Source organism: Euleptes europaea, chromosome 11 (assembly GCF_029931775.1).
Source record: "Euleptes europaea isolate rEulEur1 chromosome 11, rEulEur1.hap1, whole genome shotgun sequence".
NCBI classification, from domain to species: domain Eukaryota; kingdom Metazoa; phylum Chordata; class Lepidosauria; order Squamata; family Sphaerodactylidae; genus Euleptes; species Euleptes europaea.
This window is the reverse complement of record NC_079322.1, coordinates 39,416,987-39,440,047: the sequence shown is the minus strand read 5'-3', so window position 1 is coordinate 39,440,047 and position 23,061 is coordinate 39,416,987. Positions and strand designations below refer to the sequence as shown.

The 23,061-nt window shown below is 37.6% G+C and overlaps 1 protein-coding gene across 2 annotated transcripts in view; it reads right to left on the bottom strand.

Moving 5' to 3' along the window:
- The window catches only part of ANKRD28 (ankyrin repeat domain 28), a 112,125-nt gene that overhangs the window by 11,507 nt on the left and 77,557 nt on the right, over positions 1–23,061 (bottom strand). For both annotated transcript variants that reach the window (XM_056858005.1, XM_056858004.1), the window contains exons 5-20: positions 22,806–23,006; positions 18,358–18,445; positions 17,192–17,334; positions 15,908–16,120; positions 13,985–14,063; positions 12,337–12,451; positions 11,800–11,882; positions 9,079–9,142; positions 8,364–8,432; positions 7,198–7,338; positions 6,043–6,154; positions 5,522–5,548; positions 3,901–3,975; positions 3,464–3,665; positions 633–720; positions 69–186 (exon numbers count right to left, since the gene is read on the bottom strand). In XM_056858005.1, coding sequence (XP_056713983.1) covers positions 69–186; positions 633–720; positions 3,464–3,665; positions 3,901–3,975; positions 5,522–5,548; positions 6,043–6,154; positions 7,198–7,338; positions 8,364–8,432; positions 9,079–9,142; positions 11,800–11,882; positions 12,337–12,451; positions 13,985–14,063; positions 15,908–16,120; positions 17,192–17,334; positions 18,358–18,445; positions 22,806–23,006 — 1,818 coding nt within the window. The remainder of the gene's footprint in view (positions 1–68; positions 187–632; positions 721–3,463; positions 3,666–3,900; positions 3,976–5,521; positions 5,549–6,042; positions 6,155–7,197; positions 7,339–8,363; positions 8,433–9,078; positions 9,143–11,799; positions 11,883–12,336; positions 12,452–13,984; positions 14,064–15,907; positions 16,121–17,191; positions 17,335–18,357; positions 18,446–22,805; positions 23,007–23,061) is intronic.

The following is a 23,061-nucleotide window of genomic DNA, read 5'->3' as shown; positions in this document are numbered from 1 at the left end:
ATGTGTTTCTGTGTGTAAAAAAAAGGGGGGTGGGATGAGGAGAGAATGATGACATCGGCTTCTCTTACCCCTCTGTGTAGTGCTGTTCTTCCCCATTTATCTTTGGCATCTACATTTGCTCCTTTGTTAAGCAGTAAATAGACACAATCTGTATGCCCGTTGAGAACAGACAACATCAAAGGAGTCCTAGAAGAGTAAGAAACTAAATAAGAACATACAGATTTATACAGTAAGTCAGACAGTAGGGAAGAAAAATATTATCAAATCCAGGCCTGAGGTAATCCTTGCCAAACAGCCAGAAGTCCTGCAGTATGTATAAATGAAGCCAGTTCAACAACAGACCACGTGTCAAAGAGAGCACGTAAACAAGTAAAATCACCATGTACAACATGCAGTGATTCCCCCTTACAGAATGACTGTAGCAGCCTACAAGGGACAACAATGTCAAAGTTCCCTTGATATTGATTTTATTTTCAGAATTATTTGCAGACCTCTCTAGCAACAAGCTGATTTTACAATACAGCTGTGTGAATGAACTCATAATACACCAGTCACACTAGCCTAACACAAACTTAGCTCCCACTAAAACTTGTTAAGAGGCAAAATGAACAAAAAAAATGTGTGCAACGTACTGTCCGTTTCCATCTTGAATGTCCACGGCATTCTGTGGCTCTGCATTTCCTATCAATAACCGCAAGCATTCTGAATGACCATTTGTTGCTGAAAAATATTAAAAAATAAAACATCAGAAAGACCATAATCATTGGGTAAGAACAGTAAAAAGGGTTACCCTTTTGGCTATTCGTTTTCAGAACTTCACTAAAAACTGGTTTTACACCAAGTCAAATCTCTTCAAAGTGCTCATAACCATAAGAATCCTCAATTTATGTAAATGGTATTCAACAATAAGAACTAATATATGGCAATATTTCTGAATTATGCAACTATATATATCGTACACACATACCTTTTAAAATTGTATTTTAAAATTTATTTAATATCTATATTAGCTCACTGGTTATCTGCAACTAGACAACCTCCATCTAATTAGCAAACCTCATCACATGCACTATTTTTCCCTAGAGTACACACAATCCAATTTCAAAATAGGAAGCACAGATAGGAAGAATGTACTTCTATGAACTTAATACCAAAAATCCAACAACACTACATAAGTCTTCATGCTTCCAGCTACCACCACACAATTCACTATCTATAGCCAAACACTATATTAATGGGATTAAAATACCCAGCCAATGAATTCAAGAAAAGCATAAAGAAGGCCAGGTTGGTTAACAACGGAATACCACTAGAGGTCATCTACAGCTCCTACCTCAAACCAGCCAAACCTAGATATTGATCACTCAGAAGGGGGGGGGGGAAATGACCTTTCCTTGCTTATACCCAGCCTTCTAACTTAAAACAGCTTCTTATTTACAACAATGGACCACCTAACAGATGCCAACTGTGTCTCTCCATATAAACTCAGAAAATACTATTACAGAACTTAACAGCATCATCTTTTCTATCTCAAGCTCATCGTCCAATATGATACACCATTATGTGTCAGCAATACCCTTCTGCTATATACACTGGACGAACAGGTCAGTCCCTAAAGAAACTAATAAATGAACAGAAATCTTACAGAGAAAGGGCAACATTCAGAAACCAGCTGGAGAATGTCTTAACCTCCCAGGACACATTGATGCTGATAAATCACAATTCTTCAGGAAAAAAAACAATGAAACTGGTGAACTAGAATTAATCAAGAGGTCTGACACAATCTCTCTCCAGGATTTGGGATTCCTTAGTCAATACACAGGCTAATGACCTTGTGTTCCGTGTATTAACAGTTTAGCAAAACAAGAGAGACACCCAATTACTTTTATTGTGAATGGCCTCTGTACTTTCTCAATTTTCTCTCTCACCCTGTACTTTCAGTTTTTCATAGCCCTTTGAACCCATTTATTTACTTTTTCCATAATCTGCTATCTGAAATGTTTGCCTAATGAGGGCCCACTAAATTTCGTCTGAAGAAGTGTGCTCTAGTTCACAAAAATTTGTGCTTGAATAATATCTCATAATCTTAAATGCCACTAGATGCCTTTTTTTTTTAACCAGAACCGATTAAGATTGCTAAATAGAAGCTAAGAAATATGTTGGAACTCTTTAATCCCTAGCTGATACAATCAAATTGACTGGTAAATTCTAATTCAGCAATTTCTCATAGCAAAATCTCCTTGCAGCAAGCTCAGATGCCAACTTTATCCCCATATCTACTCAGGCAATACTACTGCTGGACCTAATAAAATCAGCCATATTTTCAAGGGCTTATTCATCTGTTGCTTCATTAATTCATGCTATATACTATTATCTGTCAACAATATCCTGTTATTTATATCTATAGAAGATATATGGATCACTCTTTACATAAATAAATACATGGACAAAAGTTTGACATCAAAAGTGGCAATATTCAGAAACACGTGGGAGAACATTTTAATCCACAGGCCTGAAAATCGCCATTTTTAACCAAGAAACATCAAAGACATAGTACAACAAGAAATTGCTAGATAAGTAAATATCAATAGGCCTGCTTGTAACAGCCAGTATTTAAACCAAGTTTACACAGCTCAAAGACACCATAGATACTTAAATTACTTTAACTAGGTAGACTTGTTACATCAGTTACAGCTATTGTGAATGGTCATTGTGCTTTTTATATTCATGTTTTGCACAGAAATGTCACACCTGTAACTCTTACATGTCGTGGTCTTTTAAAACATTTCCCCCTCTCTGCTGTGTATGTTTACTGACAGTGGTTTTATTTCATGGATCTCATCAAGTAGGCTCTGGCCCATGAAAGTTTAATACTTCAATAAATTTGTTAGGGCTGGTGACAGATTCAAAACAGATAAAAGGAAGTATTTCTTTACACAACACAGTTAAATTGTAGAACTCCCTGCCCCAGGAGGAGGTGATGGCTGCCAACTTGGAAGGCTTTAAGAGTGGAGTGGACATGTTCATGGAGGAGAGGGCTATTCATGGCTACTGGTAAAAATGGATACTAGTCATGATGCATACCTATTCTTTCCAGGATCAGAGGAGCATGTCTATTATATTAGGAGCTTTGGAACACAGGCAGGATAATGCTGCTGCAGTTGTCTTGATGGTCTGATCCAGCATGGCCTTTCTTATGTTCTTATGATCCTGGCGATCTGTTGTGCTACTGGAGGTGCTTTCCTCTAGCAGAAAGTAGCCTTTCCATTTTACACAGGGCTCTTTTTGCATCAGAAGACACTGCTAGTGAAAAGTGCCTACAATAGCACAATGGAACCATGGCATACAAGACTTTTAATCAATAGTAAACCTAAACAATTTTAAAACCATCAACCTTAAAAAAAAAAACAGCAGGAGAATCAGATCTGACAATAGAAAATAAATTAAACCTCAAAAGGTTTACCTGCAGCATGTATTGGTGTTCTCTTTAAAACATAGTCTTTCACCAAGATAGATGCTCCCTGATTAATGAGTACATCCACACATTCAACATGTCCCTTAAAAGCAGCAAGGTCCAAAGGCGTTCTTCCATTGTTGTTCCGGACATCAAGATCCAACAGAGACCGCACTAACACTTCCAAAGCATGATGGTGTCCATGGTAGGCCTGAAAAAGTTAACAGAGATGCTATTACAACACATCATGAAATTAAAATCAGATCTGAAGCCAAATTTTTTTAATTTTAATTTTTAAGACAGACTCAAGCTTTAGCAAGTGCAAGTGATTACTGGCCTGTAAGTGAACTCCAAATGTGAGTCAAAGCTATGTTAAATCATCCAGAAAAATATGTGCATTCTCTAAAGCAGACCAATAATCAATATTTGTTGAACTGATTACTTACAGCTAAGTGCAATGGACTAATTGGTGCCCTGCTGTCTGAATCATTCAGCATGTCAGTTCCTGAAGTTTCCATTAGCTAAAAAGAAAAACATAGTTGATAATGCAATCAATTATTTTTAAATTGACAGACGTAACTGCAGCAACATATGAGTTCATTGACAGTTGAAATACCAAGTTGTAGATTTAGGTACTTTTTAAATACAACTGTATATATTGTTTTATTTTTAAAGTTGTATAAAATCTTTATTCATATTTTGTCTCACATGCTCATATTGGAAACAATCTCAAAATCAGATGCCATTGAAGTTTCCATTCCCAGTACTAGAAATATTAGTTTAGCAGCTCTTAAAGCTTACCCACAGTACAAAGGTGAGCATTACACCCCTGGATTCCACTCTGGCTCAGTCTGTATTTCTGAGGCAAACTTTCCTCTTCACCCCCAACTACTACACCCCCAACTACTTTCTGCTACTGCAGAAACAGATGACTACAGAAGCTTAAGAACCAGAAAAGTCTCTCCATGGTGCCCTGGATACTATTTTGGCAGCATCTGAGCTGTCCAGTATACCCTGGGAAATATAGCTCTTTTAGATGTCTGACATGCTCTGTCAGGCATCTATGAAACTACATTTCTCAGGGTGCCTGGAGCTAGGGGGAAAGAGGCATGGAAACACACCTTTTCCCTTGTTCAGGGCATGTGTTAGCGAGAGAAAAAGAAAGGCAGGGAGATTCCTTTCTTCTCCCAGCTGGATTCCTGGTCGACTACTGTCACTATTACCTGCCTCTACAGCAGCAAGCAAGTTGAGCTAGAAACTTGGAGGTGTCCTATGGTGGTCCCACTGACCTACTCAAGAGCATAATAGGCTTTCCAAGGCATCCTGAACTTTGAAAAAAAAATAGCTATTTTCCAATTTTTGTCAAATAGCTCAGTTTTCCTGGGGCTAATTCCAAAATGAGCTTAGACAGCCCATCTCTAATCGATCCTGAGTTGCTGAAAGATAAAATTCCACGAATATGCTAGTGACAAGAAAATGGTAGAAGACAGTGAGTTCACAGAGAAATAAGTAATAGAATGAGATTCCTCCAAATATTTTAGATCTGCCTCAGCAGGATGACTGTTGACCATGGGTTGGATCCAAAGCTCAGTTTCTGTTAACAAAAGGCACTTCTGTCAACATAGCAGAAATCCACGGTTTATTGAGCTCCTTAAAATGGTCCCCTTTTCCACACAACCAACATTTCAGGGAAATCAATAAGCTGCAATGGGGGGAGGGAGGGCAGAAAAATTCTGTTATCTCCTCAAAACGTGTAGTAAAATTTTTGACGTGAAACAACAGAATGTACTGGAGATTGTCACTTCATTTTTATTTTTTTATTTTTTTTGCTGTCAAGTAACATCTGACTTATGGTGCCCTCTGGTGGGGTTTTCAAGGAAAGAGATGTTCAGAGGTGGTTTGCCATTACCTGCCTCCCATTACTTCATAGGGTCACCATAAGTCGGAAGCGACTTGACGACACTTAACACACACACAGGAAAGTATGCACTTTATTATTACTTATTATTAGGCTATAAAACATTGTCAATGTGTAAGTATTTTCATACCAGGTGTCTTTATACTTACAACATCTAGAGGCGTTTCACTGGCAATCTGAAATAAAATCACACTTTTAAATTAAATGCTACAAGAAATTAGGAAACTTAACACACCAATACAAACATTCATTGGCAACACTTCCTAACTTAAATTAATATGCACAAACAGTCAGTGATCCAAATATGTATAATTCTTTGGAGATCTATTTTCTGCTTCATTTCCTGGATAGCAGCTCTTCATAACATAGGCAAACCCCTTTTGAAAGTGCAGCGAACTTTCAAGAGTAGTTTGTGATACAGCATAAGGACCTGCAGTTCAAAGAAATAAGTTAAAAATCCCACTAGGCAACCCAAGCTCTTAAGTATGCCATACGTGGGTCTTTGATCCCCACCTTAGTTTTTAAACACACAAAGCAAGCCACAAATTGCTTTAATATGTTCACAATACTATTTCTTTTCAAAACAAAAGCTTCCCTAGGCATACTGTCTCAATACAAAAACTACAACTTTTATTTCCTGCTAAACAACTTTCATAGTAAGTTCACTTACCAATTCAAGGCATAAGCGATGACCATAAGCAGCAGAATAATGAACAGCATTGTATCCTTGTTTGTCTCGAATACCTGGATTTGCATCATTTCTTAATAAGTATTCCAGGCACCTATGAAAAATAAGTGGCATTTTGATCAACTAGAGGAACACATGAACCCTGAAACCAGACTCCTTTAAGCTTACTCCCTATGAACAAGTGACTGGCACCACCAAATGTGCCAACACAGACCATGGTTTTGCATTTAGACCTGGAAGCATACGTACATTCACACTTTGCACACTTTTCTTAATCTAGTGAGATTTGGATGAAAAAACTGTTTCCATCAATTATACTTATATTGGATTTCCAAAACTTTTATGCTTACATATGCAGAGTGAAATGCTTAAGACTGGTTGCATTATTTTATTGTGGTGGACTGGCTGAATGTCTGTGGATGCTTAGTTTCTACAAAAAGACAAACCAGCCCAACAAGAATTTGTCTTTGATAACTGTATCACTAGCTCATTCAGAAAGAGCTGTGTTGCCGCTCTCCATTCAAAGACTTGTACATAGTTACTTAGTCTGTTAGTCTTTATTGCATCAGTCAAAAAGCCATAGCAACAGCACAACAATTCCATCAAAATAAGAAATTTTCACAAATGTTCACAGCAGAAATTAAAATACAAAACAATCATTTAAAATACCTCAAAATAAAACCATGATGCACCTTACAATCCAAAGGCTGATGACCCACAGTTGAGCAATGAATGAGCATAATTAAAGAGAAAGTAAACATGGAAAATTTCCTTTAAAGTTGATTTTCTGTCATGTCTTTATAAAGAAGTGATTTTTCTTCCTCTTTATCATAACTGAATTTTAAAATAATGACCTCTGAGATCTTAGGTGACAGAATTTTTTTATATGGATGCCCAATAAATATTATTTTATTATGACTGTTAACTTGTGCAGAAAAATGAACATATGAAGAACAAAAGTAGTTCAACTGTTACTGAGTACTGACCCCTTCTAGCAATTCTATTATTTTAACGTGATATGAATATTCTAAAAAAGAGAAAAATAAAATGCACATAATTATTCAGACTACTCCGACTAGCAAGTTGGTATCACAGAAGTTTTTAAATAACAAGATTTTTGAAAACTGCTTTACTTACTTCCCATCAGTATCAGATGCAGCTGCATAGTGCAGTGGTGTACAGCCCCTTTCATCAAGGTCGTTTACACTAGCTCCAGAACCCACAAGGGCAAACAGGCACTGGTAATTACAATTGGCAGCAGCATAATGGAGCGGAGTCCTATGGTATGTTTAATCAGAAAAAAAGTTATGTACATAGCAACAAAGCTGTTTCTGACACCTAACCTGCTTACAAAGCTACTATGCGGAACATACTTAACAGAGGTGAATGCACCTCTTACCCCACCCCATGATATCTTCAAAAACTATATTAAATAGATGTTATTAAATGACGTTATATGACAGAGTATCCAAATCTCATCATATCTAACATCACTTTGTAGGCAGTAGGGAAATGAGATCACAACTCCCCCCTCCCTATGCTTTGACTGCCTCTGATGCTACTGGACATCTATATATATGAGCATAGAAATTATGCACACAAAATCCAATAAACATAAAATGAATACATGTATGGCAGAATCCTGAACTGATTTTCAGACATTAATTGTGAAATTCAGGTATATGTCCGTTACATTATATATCCATATGTAAGGATGTCTAGTTGCCACGCTCAATAGCTGGGGTGGAAAGGAACAATCTTGCTCCCTCACAACAAATGAAGAGGGGGAGCTAGTACGAATAGAGTAACTTTATTTGCTAGGTTTGGATTTGGGAGGCAAAGGAAGTGAGACAAAAACCAGATATCTAGCATACTGTATAGGGAGAAGGCTACAGGAAAAGAAATATCTCAACCAAAGACCTCCTCTGAGAAGAACACAAGGATGCAAACTAGGTCTTGTGTTTTATTAGGAGGGCATAACCGCCCACCTCCAGAACTGGCAAAAAACAAAAACAACCCTACTCATTTGAACCAAGTGACTGGCTGAGATCAGCACAAACATCAGTTACTTGCTTTGTTCGGAGCCTATAAACGCTCCACCCAGTTAAGAAGTAGGCCCACAAACTTCCTTTCACAGCAAATCATGAGCAAATCTGTTACACAGGAAAAGTAATCATCTCACAATTCTGGACATCCCCTAGCCTCTCTTGGTAATTCCAACATATATTGGTAAATAATGGCAATAAGGGTGACAGTGAAATTATTTGATAAATTCTATGTATAGGAAAAAAATTATGACTCACCTTCCAAATTTGTCTTTCTTATTGAAGTCTGCACCTGTGTTGAGCAGCAGATTTAGGCACTCCAAATTTCTGAAAAACAAAATTGGATACTGAAAATTTTTGTTTGATTGATTGTTTATAGGAAATTAGATGTCCTATTACACATACCAGCAGTGGTTTACAGATACCATACAATATTTTTCAAAATTATACCACCACACCAGGCTAAACAGGTATGTTTGATTAGTTATATACACAGGTTTAGACACTGTCAACCAGAAATTTGAATACAATGACGCTTTTATATATTTCAGATTTTAAGCATTATAACAACAGCAAAAAGAGACTTCCCTTAATGAGGGCAGAATGTAAGTGCTAACTCCCAAGATATCACCCCAAAATTATTTCATGTATTTTCATAATATACCAGTTTAAATATTTTGAACAGATGTTTCTTCATAAACTCCAAGTCTGAAACAGTGAATATGAAATTAAGCCTAAACTATCTTGATTATCTAAATACTTCAACATCCTAGATTTCCTTTCCGTGATAAAAAGTGTGATACAAAAGTAAACACCATATGGTGTGTTCATTTATGTCTAAAAATTATACAAATAGTACAAATCCTTCAATGCAGTAACTTTTGTGGTGTTCTATTAATGAGGATGATTGTGAAAAGAATTCTCTTTCAACCCCCAAATTTAAAAAGTGGCTTGAAACCATGAAGATACACACCCTCCAGCTGCAGCTGCATGAAGACACGTTCTGCCAAAATCATCCGGAGTATCTACATCAAAGCCTATGAAAGAAGTAGAAGCCCTCTATGAAATGCATCTCCTCTGCCCAGCTTTTAAAGCTTAAAATGAAAGAATAATTCTACATACAGTGGCTGAAGCAAAGATTACTTTCTCTAGAAAGTAGTTCATTGTCAAATATATACTCTGAAACCTAGATAGTTTCATTAGACAGGTTCTCCCCCAACTAACACTCTGGAGACAGTGACCTGAGCAAACAGTGTAACAGCTTTCTCTCTCGCTCCCACCCTCCCCTCCAGCTTTCACAGTTACCTGTCAGGTTGTTGTGGGGGAGATGACAGAGGATTGTAAAATTATGCACAGGGTGGAGAAAATTGACAGAGAACATTTTCTTTTTCTCTCAAAAGATGAGAATCTGAGGGCATTCAATGAAGCTGATGGGCAGTAGATTCAGGATGGACAAAAGGAAATACTTATTTTACACACTAACTAATTAAAATGTGGATTTTGCTGCCAGAGGATGTAGTGATGGCTGCAGGCATAGACAGCTTTAAAAGGAGATTATTCAGATTCATGGAGGATAGGTCTATCTGTGGCTACTAGCCCTGGCGACTAAAGGGAATCTAGTGACTAAAGGGAACCTCCATGTTCAGAGGCAGTCAACCTCTGGATACCAATGCCACAAGGCTACATCAGGGGATGCCTAGTTGTTGGACCTTCAGAGGAACTGGTTGGTTACTGTGAGAGACAGGATCCTGGACTAGATGGACTACTGGTCTGAGCCAGCAGGGCTCTTCTTATGTTCTTATGACAGAAAGGAGCAGGACCTCTGTCTGTCTATCACAGGGTATTACTAAGCTGATTACACCAATACTTGATGTTTAAAAAGATGCCAGCTTGCAAACAATATAGTAATTCTCATTTTCCTATAAAACACTTAAATTAGATGGAGATCAGATTACATTCTAATGACTTAAATATATTTCCACAATGGAAACAGAATACTTTTAATCTATTCTATGCCTCCTGTTGAGGGAGCAACACATAAAATACGCCATAAGATACAATAGTAGAGATTTGGAATTTTGCTATTTTGAAATCTCTATAGCAACTCCCTATTCATTTTTTTCATGGAGTATATTTATAGCAGGATGAAGGAAATTTATTTCCTGCGAATGCTCATTCTAACAGAAATTTCATTCTAAAAGAAATTCCAGTTTCTGGAGTCCCACTAACCACTTAAAGTCACAGTGTACTGCTCATAATTCTGGAGGGCAGAATCTTCCAGACACATATGCAGATACTAACGGACTACAACTAGCAGCTGTTGTAGACTAAATAGGAGGGGCAACTCATGGACAGGAATAACCTCATTACCATCTCAACACTCACGTAACTACAAATGATCCATGAGGACATTTACTTAATTCTGGTGAAGTTCTGGCTCACACTATTTACTACTTAATTAACAAAATGAAATGTATGAGTGAATTGAGTGTGAACATCTTTTTTGTAAGTTGGAGCAGCTCTAGCTGTACAACAGACTTGTATCTCACTAGTCCTGTGCACTGACTGAAGACATCAAACATCAAGAATGTCCAACCAGTAAAATATAATGTATTAGTTACTAAAAGCTGCAGAATAAGTGGACTACTGTATTCTTACTAATAAATATTAGTGCCAACTGCATATTACAGTAACTAGCAACTTTGGGTTACTTTCAGACTTTCTATTAAGGGACAGGTTCATTTCTCTTCTTACTAAGTACCACTGTATGCCTTCAAGAGGTTAGGTTTCAAACTGCATACGCATTGTTCACTTGAGTGATATGACCAACTGTACATAAATGCTTCCTAGATATAGCAAGCTTAAAACTAACACATCCTCGGATATGAGTATGTAATGTAGAAGGGGAAGGCATTTCAAGGGCAGGGGGGACAAAACTAAAGTTCCATACTGTTTCACAAGCCTCAAGGTCCATATGGAACTTACCAATTGCTGGCTGCTTTCGTTTATAATGATACATGGAAAGAATGATAAGCAAACTACTCAAACCAGAGTTCTTGGAACCAAACCTGATTTTATCACCAAGGAAGATACTATTATTTGACCTTGCTGCCCTGCTGCCCTTAAGCATGGTGACACAGGAGGATTTAGAACAATTTAATGCTTCAAATATAAACAAGTTGAGTGTAGTGAGAAAAGGACAGCTATAAAGAAGCAAGATTGATATATTGTGAACTGTACATAGAACACTTGTATTTATCATTACATGGAATAATTCAATTAAACAGAAAAACTGTGCTAATTTCAAAACCAAAATTTTATGCTGAGGAAACAAGTCAATACCTTCAGAAATAAAAAAACAAATAAACAAATTACAGATTACAAAGAGACCTAAGACAAATTGGTGGAGGGGTCTTGGAAATCCCTCCCAACTGTTATCATCCCTCAATTTCTACACTCTTAAGCATTTTATGAGCACTTCCTTAAAGCCTGCAGAATAAGGAACTATTTTCACATGGATTATTACACTGACAGTTAATTTATACTTGGACAGTGGAAGGGGCTGGTAAACATTGGTACAGGTAATGAATTTAGATAATCAGGGTTGTAATCAATTATTTTATTCTACAGTATCACCAATAAAAATTAATACAAGAGCTGAAATAAAAATAAAATAAATTTTGAAAGTGCTTACCTGATGAAAGCAGTTTTCTGCAACAGTCTGAAAATCCACTTAATGCTGCCAAATGGAGAGGAAACATTCCATGTATACCCCGCCTAAGACACACCATAATCAGATATCACAGTCTCATTACAATCAATCCAGTAATCACACCAAAGTGTCACACCGAATTCCACGTTTATAAGGTTGCATTCAATTTCCCTTAGAATAATTAGCTTTAAGAAAGCCACTTAACATATTTAATCAAAAACTGTTAAATCTAAATGCAGTATTGTCTTTCAGAATGACAGTTCAAAAGTGAGCCTTATCTATAGTTATAGGAGAAATATGAAAGGCTTCTTTTTATTTTGGAGGCTATATTATTATGCGCAACATGCTGTGTGGGACAGTATAAAGAATTTTAGAATGGTATAAACATTCTATAAATGTAAATGTTTATTGATACTGCACCAGCCAGACAGCAATAAATATATACTCTTATAAAATATAAACATTCTATAAAGTTTTAAGAATTGTGGAACTTATATGACTTTCTTGACAGGTACTTACTTTGCAGTGTCAGCACTACTTGTAATTAATGTGTTGATTAGCAGTTCATGGCCATATCGAGCTGCTATGTGCAAAGGTGTATTTCCATTCTTATCTTCACAGTCTATTTCAGCTCCTGGAGAGTCAATTGTAAAATAATTGTGTCTTTAGTTGCACAGAAATTAACTTGAAGGAAGATCAAAAAGTTTCAAAATGAGTCTTTCAACTGGCTGAGCATTCCCATGTGTTTAAAGGCTGCTTCCCATTTAAAAAAAAAAAAAAAAAAAAGCTAGGAAAGAGATGTGTGTGGTCTTCCCTCGGGTGTCATGAAAAGTGTGACTCAAGGATATCCTACACAAGTGAGACCTAGAAGTGCCAGACAGCTTTTGGAACTCACAGATCTCACTGCAGAAAGAAACTGAGAGTCCTGTTTCCTATATTAGAGTAACAATTTTTTAAAAAGGAAATGAGTCATTTTGTTTATTCCTTGCAATGTGGAGCAGCCCTATGATTAAAAAAACCCCTTAATAATGATGTCACATGAGCTTGTACTTAGTCTCAGAGAAGTCTTCAGCACAGTGAACCCACACAAGAAGCAGCAGGGCACAGAGCTTATTGGCTGACTTCCCCAATAAACAAAAAAACTTGAAAGAGCAATAACCTCTTTTCTGCCCTGGGAGGCTTCTCCTCACCATGTTCATGAGCCATAGCACTGGATTAATGTATCAGAGTTTAGCTTCAAGAAGTCTAATGTAAGGACAAGTCCAGGGTAAACTGTAAAGGTCCCCTGTGAAGCACCGGGTCATTCCTGACCCATGGGGTGACATCACATCCCGACGCTTACTAGGCAGACTTTGTTTACGGGGTGGTTTGCCAGTGCCTTCCCCAGTCATCTTCCCTTTACCCCCAGCAAGCTGGGTACTCATTTTATCGGCCTCGGAAGGATGGAAGGCTGAGTTAACCTTAAGCCGGCTACCTGAAACCAACTTCCGTCAGGTCATGAGCAGAGCTTGGACTGCAGTGCTGCAGCTTACCACTCTGCGCCATTGGACTCCAGGGTAAACTATGGGGGTTACCGCACTTTGTATTCCCAGCGATGTATTAAGAGTTTGAAAATGTTATAAAAAACATCGCTTTAAAAGGATTTTTGGATACTACAGCTTATAAATGGTTGGAAAACGTCTTCACAGCTAAAGGGGCCAACAAAGTGCGAACAGTATTTTTTATAACGTTTTCAAACCCTTAATACATTGCTGGGAATACATAGAAGGTGCAAACAGTATTTTTTATAACGTTTTCAAACTCTTAATACATCGCTGGGAATACAAGGGTGGTAACCCCCTATACCATAACATAAATCTTCTATGGGGTGAGGGCCATATCTGACCAAGAGAAAGAACAGACTATGGATTAGAAGATTTCAGAATGGGACTCTTCATAGTCTTAAAAATTCACTTTTTAGATACACAGGTAAAAGAAACCAATAATCTATTAAGTGAATTACTCAAAATGCCACACTTGCTATTTCACAAGTAACAGTGACAAGAGCATCATTAAAACAGAAGTCCAGTATAACTGGGCTATTGTTTTATTTTGCTTAAGCAGTCTAATACAGCTAGCAATCCGGAATTAAAAACATAATTCATAGTTCCAAATGTTTTCTTGTTACCATTCTGGATGATGGTTTGTGATCTTGAAAATCTTCCATGGATTGCTGTCATATGCAATGGTGTTTTTCCATCTTTACTCTGGGGGGAAAGAAGTCAACCCATGGCTACCAAGTAATCACACAAGATCAGCATGGACAAATAACACAATACTGCTTCTTTTTCTGCATTGTATTCCCTTCTCCGCGTTCCTGCCAAACTGTTCCGGTAGCAGCAAGCCAAAGCAAAACTGTAGGCTTTTCTGCAACACAGTTTTGTCAATGTTGCTAACTGCTGTTACAGCCACAAATAGCAACACTGTGACACACTCTCAAAACTATGCCTTTAGGACATTAGCTTTCTAGATGACAGGGACAACAGACATGCACTAACACCTAGCACCATATCCACTTCCCAAGCTTTTTATATAATTTGCTATAAACATTAGATTTGCTTTTAATGTTTACCAGATCTTTTGAGGTCAACTATAAACTTAAGCAATTAATTACAATTAATACACACACACACAATCCTTAATACACCTATTTCGTTTTGAAGGATATTGTATATTTGAGACACATGGCCATTCACCCATAAAAAAATCCTTGAAGTAGGTCAACCATAATGCATGAAAGGGTTCCATTATTATTATTATTATTTCTGATTATCTACAAAGCATTATCATCTGTAGCTATGAATGGTCTTCGGTTATGTAAACACAAACAGAAAATTATTTGTCACGTAATATCTAGCAATTGCATTTCCATATTTAAAGAGGTATGTTTCTCCTTGTGATAATTCCATTCTCTGAAATGGAGAATAAAAGCCACATGTATAAAATAATAATCACAATGGTGTCATAACCTCCAGATATTGTTTATATTCCTTAGCTTCAATCTATACTTCTGTGTATCTACACTCCATCATTAAAAACTAGGTCTTTTTCCTAGTCTTTGTTGTTTTATCTACAAGTATATTCCTGTAAAACTATGGCCATCTTCCTTTAAGAGGAACATTGGCTTCATTTATTTAGTTAGCATTTCATATGATTTAAAAAAAATATCTGAGCGATATTCTGATATACCTTTTTAATGTCCATAGCTGTATAATACACTATTGTGCACTAGTTTCAGACACCCTATCATATGTTCTGTGTATTTTTAGCTTTCTTTCAGGCTCTCTCTTATAAAACTAACAATGAAATAGTTAAACTCACTCATGGAACAGAACAGTTCCAACCCTTCATGGAACACAGTTTGCATACCCTGGTTTTGTTAAGTACACAGTTTTGTATTCCGGGGATCTGTTCCACTAATGCCAGGAAAAGACAACGGAAAGAAAGGTGCAAGGCAGAGAGTTTATTCAGCTCTTTTCGATCCTTGCACATTTCGCAATTTGTTTTGTCAGGGGATCTTCTATAGAAATTTCTCAGCTTCCACCTTGAACAAATGTTTCAGCTGTTCAAGGTGGGAGCTGAGAAATTTCTATTGAAGATCCCCTGACGAAGCAAACTGCGAAACACGCAAGGATCAAAAAGAGCTAAATTAACTCTCTGCATTGCACCTTGCTCTCCTTTGTCTTTTCCAGCCCTCTGGTGCGGCCTCATTTTTTCCTGACCACTAACGACAGCACACTTCCCCAGTGCAAGGAGCCTCTTGCATCAGGGGAAGTCTCGTTACACTGCTATTAGCAGAACAGTGTCACAGATCAACTGGGATTCATCCCAGCCTCCTGTACTACCAATGGGAAATGAAAAGTAGCCTGAGAATCAATGAAGCAGCATAATACTGAACACTCACATCTAATCCCACACAATAAAATGTATTAGTTGAGCAGCTCAGTTTCTATTTTACACTATTACATTTTAAAGTAAAATCAATAAAATATCAATAACATGTCACGAGTATTGTTACAGCTTTTAAAATTCACCTTTCAGTTCATTTTACCTTCATATTCACATCTGCACCATTACAGACCAGAAGTTCTAAACACAATGCTCCATGGGTTGATGCAGCCGCAAAATGTAAAGGTGTAAATCCCTTCTCGTTCATTTGATTTACATTAGCACCACAGTCTATCAGTTCGTTTACAACAACATCTTGTCCATTGAAACAAGCAACATGAAGAGGTGTATTTCCATATGCATTTGGTTCGTTCATCTGTCAGGGGACAATATCATACGGAATCATGTGCATTTTATGAGGTCCTTACTCAGAATTTACATGAAACCAAAAAAATCTTACGAACCATGATACTTGGTCTACAAAAATTACATTCATTAACTGGAGGTGAATATAAACAGAATGAAACTGCTCAGGGGACAGGCCATAGCTCTGCCCTAGAATACAAATGCAGATGTGGCCTGGCTGCTTTTTTCACACTAAGGCTAGAAACTCCTCGCTGGGCTAGGTTGGATAGCAGGCAGGAGAAAATAGGGTGAGCGCTAGAAGCAGCACATATCCCACATGCACACACAGAGCCCTAACAGCACTTCAAACCAGGGGTAGACAAAGAAGACCACAGAGCTTGAGTGGTGGCACTACCCCGTACAACAGGTGGGATGGGCAGCAATTAGGGCAAGTCCTCTCACATGCACACGTATTGCTTCCCTGAGCATATCAGTAACTACTTGTCTCCTATGAGGTAATTGTGTACACTTACTAGAGCACCTCGGCTTTCTAAAACTTGGGGCATCTGGAAAATTAAGAAATCCAGGACACTATATTCATGAATTTCATGATTTTAAGGGACTAAAAACATTCAGCATTAAAAATTTGAGGTGCTGTTAATCTCAAAAATCCCAAATCAGGGAATGCTGTAAAATGTCCGTACTTAATGCTCACGTTAAGTTTACTGATATGAAGGCCATTTTTAAAAAAAATCTAAGCCTCTGTAAGCTTCCATTTTAACACTGGTTACTGTAAAGGCACATTTCTGATGATCCATTGCCAGCCTCTTGTTTTCACATAGAAGATCTGTGGCAAAGAATTGCACTATTATTTCTCTGCTTAAATCGCAACTCAAGACCACCACAGCCTATTAAACTCTAAACTGGACACTGCAAGAAGCCTGGAAAAGGTTTATGAGGTAAACTTTGTATACAACAACACTAATTATTTGAGAAAGCATAATACACTGTGCTGATACTATTCTTCTTAAGAAAGTGTTCCATATCTTAATGATGTGAAGAAAGAATGAAAAGCAATTTAGACTCATCTTGTATTACTCACATCAACTCCAAGATCCAGAAGATACTTGACTACACTGATCATTCCACTGGAAGCTGCAGCGTGTAGCGGTGTATAGGATTTCTTGTCTTTACAGGTTACCTCAGCTCCATGGGCTACAAGCAGTTTTACTACATCAATATGACCTGAACAAAGAAAATTAATGTTTGTATAGCTACAGGCTTCAACTGATAGACTCATCAATTAAATCTTGAATAGATTTTAACAAGCTACTTAAATCAAACAGACTTAAATCACAAGAGAAGGTCATACTTGTTTATTTTTAGGTTATTCCTGGAGTGCTATAATAGTATATATATTTTTAAAAGGTGTCCATTCCTTTTTTTTAAACCTTTCTTTCTAGCAGTAGGTGGTAGCTCTTTATATACTAACCCAAGGTCTCTAAGGCCTCTGCAAATAAAGCAGCGTTGGTAATATGCAAATATGTTCAAATTACTTCAGCAAGTGATGGACAGCCCTTATTGGTTCAATAACTTTTTTGAAGAATTTATGCCTAACCATTTATGACATTTTTACATGTGAAAGACCCATGACAGATATGATAGATGAGTTTCGAATGCTAAAGGGAGCATTAACAGACTTTTCAGACTAGAGAAAAAGGCCACCAGGGATCACTACCAGCTACAGTCACACATAACACTACTAGCAGTCTCTGAAAGTAACCAGGGATGATCATTCGCATCTTGATGGGAACCCACACCAAGTAGGGATTGCAGTGTATTATCCTGAGCAAACGCACAGTCGGCCTGCCTAGATTATTCCTGATCAAAGCAAGGAAACCTCACCAAAAAAGCATTTAAGAGCAGAGTACAAACTAACTGAAATAAAATAAAATTTAACTCCAGTAGCACCTTAAAGACCAACAAAATTTTCCAGGGTATAAGCTGTCATAAGTCAAAACTCACTTGCCAGATCTTTGATTCTAGAAAGCTTTGTCAGATCTGACAAATGAGCTTTGATTTATGAAAACTTATACCTGGGGGGGATTTGGTCTATAAGGTAGAACAGGACGCAAATGTTGTTCTACTGCACTAGACTAACACCGCTAACCCATCTGAAATAGAAATAGAGAAGTATGCAATGAATAATGATTCAAACCAAAAGCATTTGAGGATGGGAGAAAAGAGCTCCTATGTTTCTTTACATACCCATATAGGCTGCCCAGTGAATAGCTCGTCTGTCTTTCTTGTCAAAGGCATTAATATTGGCACCTCTAGACAACAATAAACTGACCATCTAGAATGAAGAAGACGTTTCTGCAATTTTAGGAGTCTTTACAGAAAATCAAAGCATAATTCAAGTTGAAAAATTATTTCCATTAGTATCAGCAACATTCAAATTCTTTAAATATATAATAAGATAGCAACTATTTTTGATAGGTGTGTTTAGTTGTTTAGCCAAACAAAATATCGGTAGCTCAGAAAGTGTATGGAAATATATTACAAATGACTGTTAAAAGTAGTTTTTACAACCATGCAACTCATATAGAAGATGAGGGATGCAATCAAACTCCTCAATCTGATACAGATTTTAAGAGTCATTGTTTACATATGAAAGCTAAACTCAATCACGATGATTAACTGGGCTCATGGCTTTAATCATTATGTACAAGCATACCTCGAAGATATTGTGGGTTTGGTTTTAGACCACTGCAATAAAGCAAATATTGCAATAAAGCGAGTCACAAGAATTTTTTTGTTTCCCAGTGCATATAAAAGTTATCTTTATACTGTGTGTGTGTGTGTTAAGTGCCGTCAAGTTGTGTCTGACTCATGGCGACCCTATGAATGAAAGTCCTCCAAAATGTCCTATCTTTGACAGCCTTGCTCAGATCTTGCAAATTGAAGGCTGTGGCTTCCTTTATTGAGTCAATCCATCTCTTGTTGGGTCTTCCTCTTTTCCTGCTGCCCTCAACTTTTCCTAGCATGACTGTCTTTTCCAGTGACTCTTGTCATCTCATGACGTGACCAAAATACGATAGCCTCAGTTTAGTCATTTTAGCTTCTAGGGTCAGTTCAGGCTTGATTTGATCTATAACCCACTGATTTTTTTTTGGGGGGGGGCACTCCACGGTATCCATCACATTCTCCTCCAACACCACATTTCAAAGGAATCTATTTTCTTCCTATCAGCTTTCTTCAATGTCCAGCTTTCACACCCATACATAGTAACAGGGAATACGATGCCATGAATTAATCTAGTCTTGGTGGCCAGTGACACATCCTTACACTTCAAAATCTTTTCTAGCTCCTTCATGGCTGCCCTTCCCAGTCTCAATCTCCTTCTGATTTCTTGGCTGCAGTCTCCCTTTTGTTTGATGGTGGAACCAAGGAACAGAAAGTCTTGAACAATTTCAATTTCCTCATTGTCAACCTTAAAGTTGAGTAATTCTCCTGTAGTCATTACTTTTGTTTTCTTGATGTTCAGCTGTAGTCCTGCTTTGGCACTTTCTCTTTTAACTTTCAGCGGTAGTCGTTTCAAATCTTCACTATTTTTTGCCAATAATGTAGTGTCATCAGCATATCTCAAATTATTAATGTTCCTCCCTCCAATTTTCACTCCACCTTCATCTAAATCTAATCCAACTTTCCTAATTATATGTTCTGCATATAGAGTGAAGAGATAGGGAGATAAAATACATCCTTGTCTGACACCTTTGCCAACTAGAAACCATTCCGTTTCTCCATATTCTGTTCTAACTGTGGCCTCTTGTCCAGAGTACAGGTTGCGCATCAAAACGATCAGATGTAGTGGCACACCCATTTCCTTTAAAACCAGCCATAGCTTTTCATGATCCACACAGTCAAAAGCTTTGCTGTAATCTATGAAACATAAGCTGATTTTCTTCTGAAATTTTCTCGTATGCTCCAGTAACCAGCGTATATTTGCAATATGAGCTCTAGTGCCTCTTCCTTTTATGAAACCAGCTTGAACATCAGGCATTTCTCGTTCCATACATGGTAACAGCCTTTGCTGTAAGATTTTGAGCATCACTTTACTTGCATGAGAAATTAATGCGATGGTCCGATAATTGCTGCAATCTTTGATGTCTCCTTTCTTGGGAATTGGAATGTAAATGGATCGTTTCCAGTCTGTGGGCCATTGTTTTATTTTCCATATCTGTTGGCATATTCTTGTCAATATTTTGATGGACTCCATTTTTGTGGCTTGGAATAGCTCTATTGATATCCCATCTGCTCCTGGTGATTTGTTTCTCCCGATTGCTCTCAATGCAGCTTTCACTTCACTTTCTAAAACTGTAGGTTCTTCTTCAAAAGATTCTTCTTGGAAAGAATCTTTTATCCTTTCATCTCTTCGGTATAGTTCTTCAGTGTATTGTTCCCACCTTTTCTTTATTTTGTCCTGTTCCGTTAATGTATTTCTATGCTGATCTTTCAGCATGCCTAACCATGCTTTAAATTTCCCTTTGATTTCTTGTATCTTGTGGAACAGATCTCTTGTTCTTCCTTTTTTGTTGTTCTCTTCTATTTCTTTACACTGGTTATTATAATAGGTCTCTTTGTCTCTACTTGCGAGTTGCTAGAAAGTTGCACTTAGACTTTTGATTCTATTTCTGTTACCTTAGACTTTTGCTTCTCATCTATCTCTGCAATTTTAAGAGTTTCCTCAGACATCCATCGAGGTTTTTCTTCTCTTTTGGCTACAGGAATAGTCTTTGCAACTAGGAAGTATTTTTTCACACAACGCATAGTTAAATTGTGGAACTCCCTGCCCCAGGATGTGGTGATGGCTGCCAGCTTGGAGGGCTTTAAGAGGGGAGTGGACATATTCATGGAGGAGAGGGGTATTAATGGCTGTTAGTTAGAATGGATACTAGTCATGCTGCTTACCTATTCTCTCTAGTATCAGAGGAGCATGCCTATTATTTTGGGTGCGGTGGAACACAGGCAGGATGGTGCTGCTGCACTCGTCTTGTTAGTGGCTTCCTAGAGGCACCTGGTTGGCCACTGTGTGAACAGACTGCTGAACTTGATGGGCCTTGGTCTGATCCAGCAGGGCCTTTCTTATGTTCTTTTTTCTTATGCACATTCTTCCTTGATAATATCTCTAGTTTCCACCCATAGTTCTTCAGGTTTACATTCACTTGAACTCAGTAATGCAAATCTGTTTCGTACCTGGTCTTTAAACTCTTCCGGAATATTGCTTAGATTGTATTTTGGTACTATGAATGTTTTGGTGTTTTTCTTAAGCTTTATCTTGATTTTCGATATTAACAATTCATGATCTGTACTGCAGTCGGCTCCTGGTCTTGTTTTGGCCGAGAGAATAGAGCTTCTCCATCTTCTGCTTCCAATTATATAATCTATTTGATTTCTATACTGACCGTCTGGTGATGTCCATGTATACAATCGTCTATTTGGTTGCCTGAAACATGTGTTTGCAATGAACAGATTGTTGTCTTCACAGAATTCTATGAGGAGTTCTCCTGCTTCAGCCCAAATCTGCCAACAACATTTGATTCTGCTTTGTTTCCTACTTTTGCGTTCCAATCACCTATGATTATCAGCATATCTTGTTTAGGTGTATGATCAATTTCTTCCTGAAAACTGGCATAAAAACTTACTATTTCTTCCTCATTAGCATCTGTAGTTGGGGCATAAACTTGAATGATGCTTATGTTGATAGGCTTTCCCTGAAGTCTGATTGATATTATTCGGTCAGACTTTGCATTATAGCTCCTAACTGCCTTTGCTACATCTTGCTTCACTATTAATGCAACTCCGCTTCTTCTCTTTTTGTCATTCTCTGAATAAAACACTTTGTAATTTTCTGATTGAAAATGTCCTAATCCAGTCCACTTTAATTCACTTACTCCCAGGACTGAAATGTCCATACGTTCCAATTCTTGTTTAACAATTTCAAGCTTACCCTGATTCATGCTTCTCACAATCCATGTTCTAATATATGCGTCGATCAGCTTCGGACTTTCCTTTTGCATCTATTCATGTCAACCACTGAACGTGGTTGCATCTATTCATGTCAACCACTGAACGTCCTTTCGGCTTTAGTCCAATCGCATCATTAAGAACAGCGCTACTCGTACTTGTCCTCTGCTCTACCCCAATAGCAGATTGAGTGCCATCCGACCTGGGGGCCTCATCTTCCAGCACTATATCTTTTTTCATTTTGGATTGTCTCATCATATAATATACTATACTATAGTCTATTAAGTGTGCAATAGCATTATGTCTAAAAAATGTAATGTAATAATGAAAACGTTAGAAATGTTGTGAGAATTACCAATTTATAACACAGAGACACAAAGTGAGCACATGTTGGGAAAATGATACCAATAGACTTGCTTGAAAACGCAATATCTGCAAGGCGCAATGAAGCGAAACACAATAAAATGAAGTATGCCTGCATCTCTTGTTATTTGCCAGCAATCTACCTTAATTGCTATTTTAGGTAGAAAGGTTGTAACACAGTAGTCATATGAATGGTAGGTCTCCAAACATGCTACAGAATTACATACACATTTTCGTTTGCATGAAGAAATGGGATTATGTAAATAGCCAGCTGTTTCTGGAGAAACAACTGGTCTGAGGAACTGAAATTGAGAAGTCATTTGTACCTCAACATGTCCGCTGAAGGCTGCATGATGTAATGCCGTTCTACCAGCACGGTCAGACACATTTACGTTACTGAGAAGTGGCACCAAGGCTTCTGCACACTTCACAGCTTTATTTGCAGCTGCTATGTGTAGTGGTGTTTGCCAGTTTTTGTCACGGGCATTGACATCTGCTGAATGCTTCAACAGCACCTGAACAGCATCCTAAAGTGGTAGAGAAAACAATAAAAAATGATACCTTTCAATCACGTACAATACT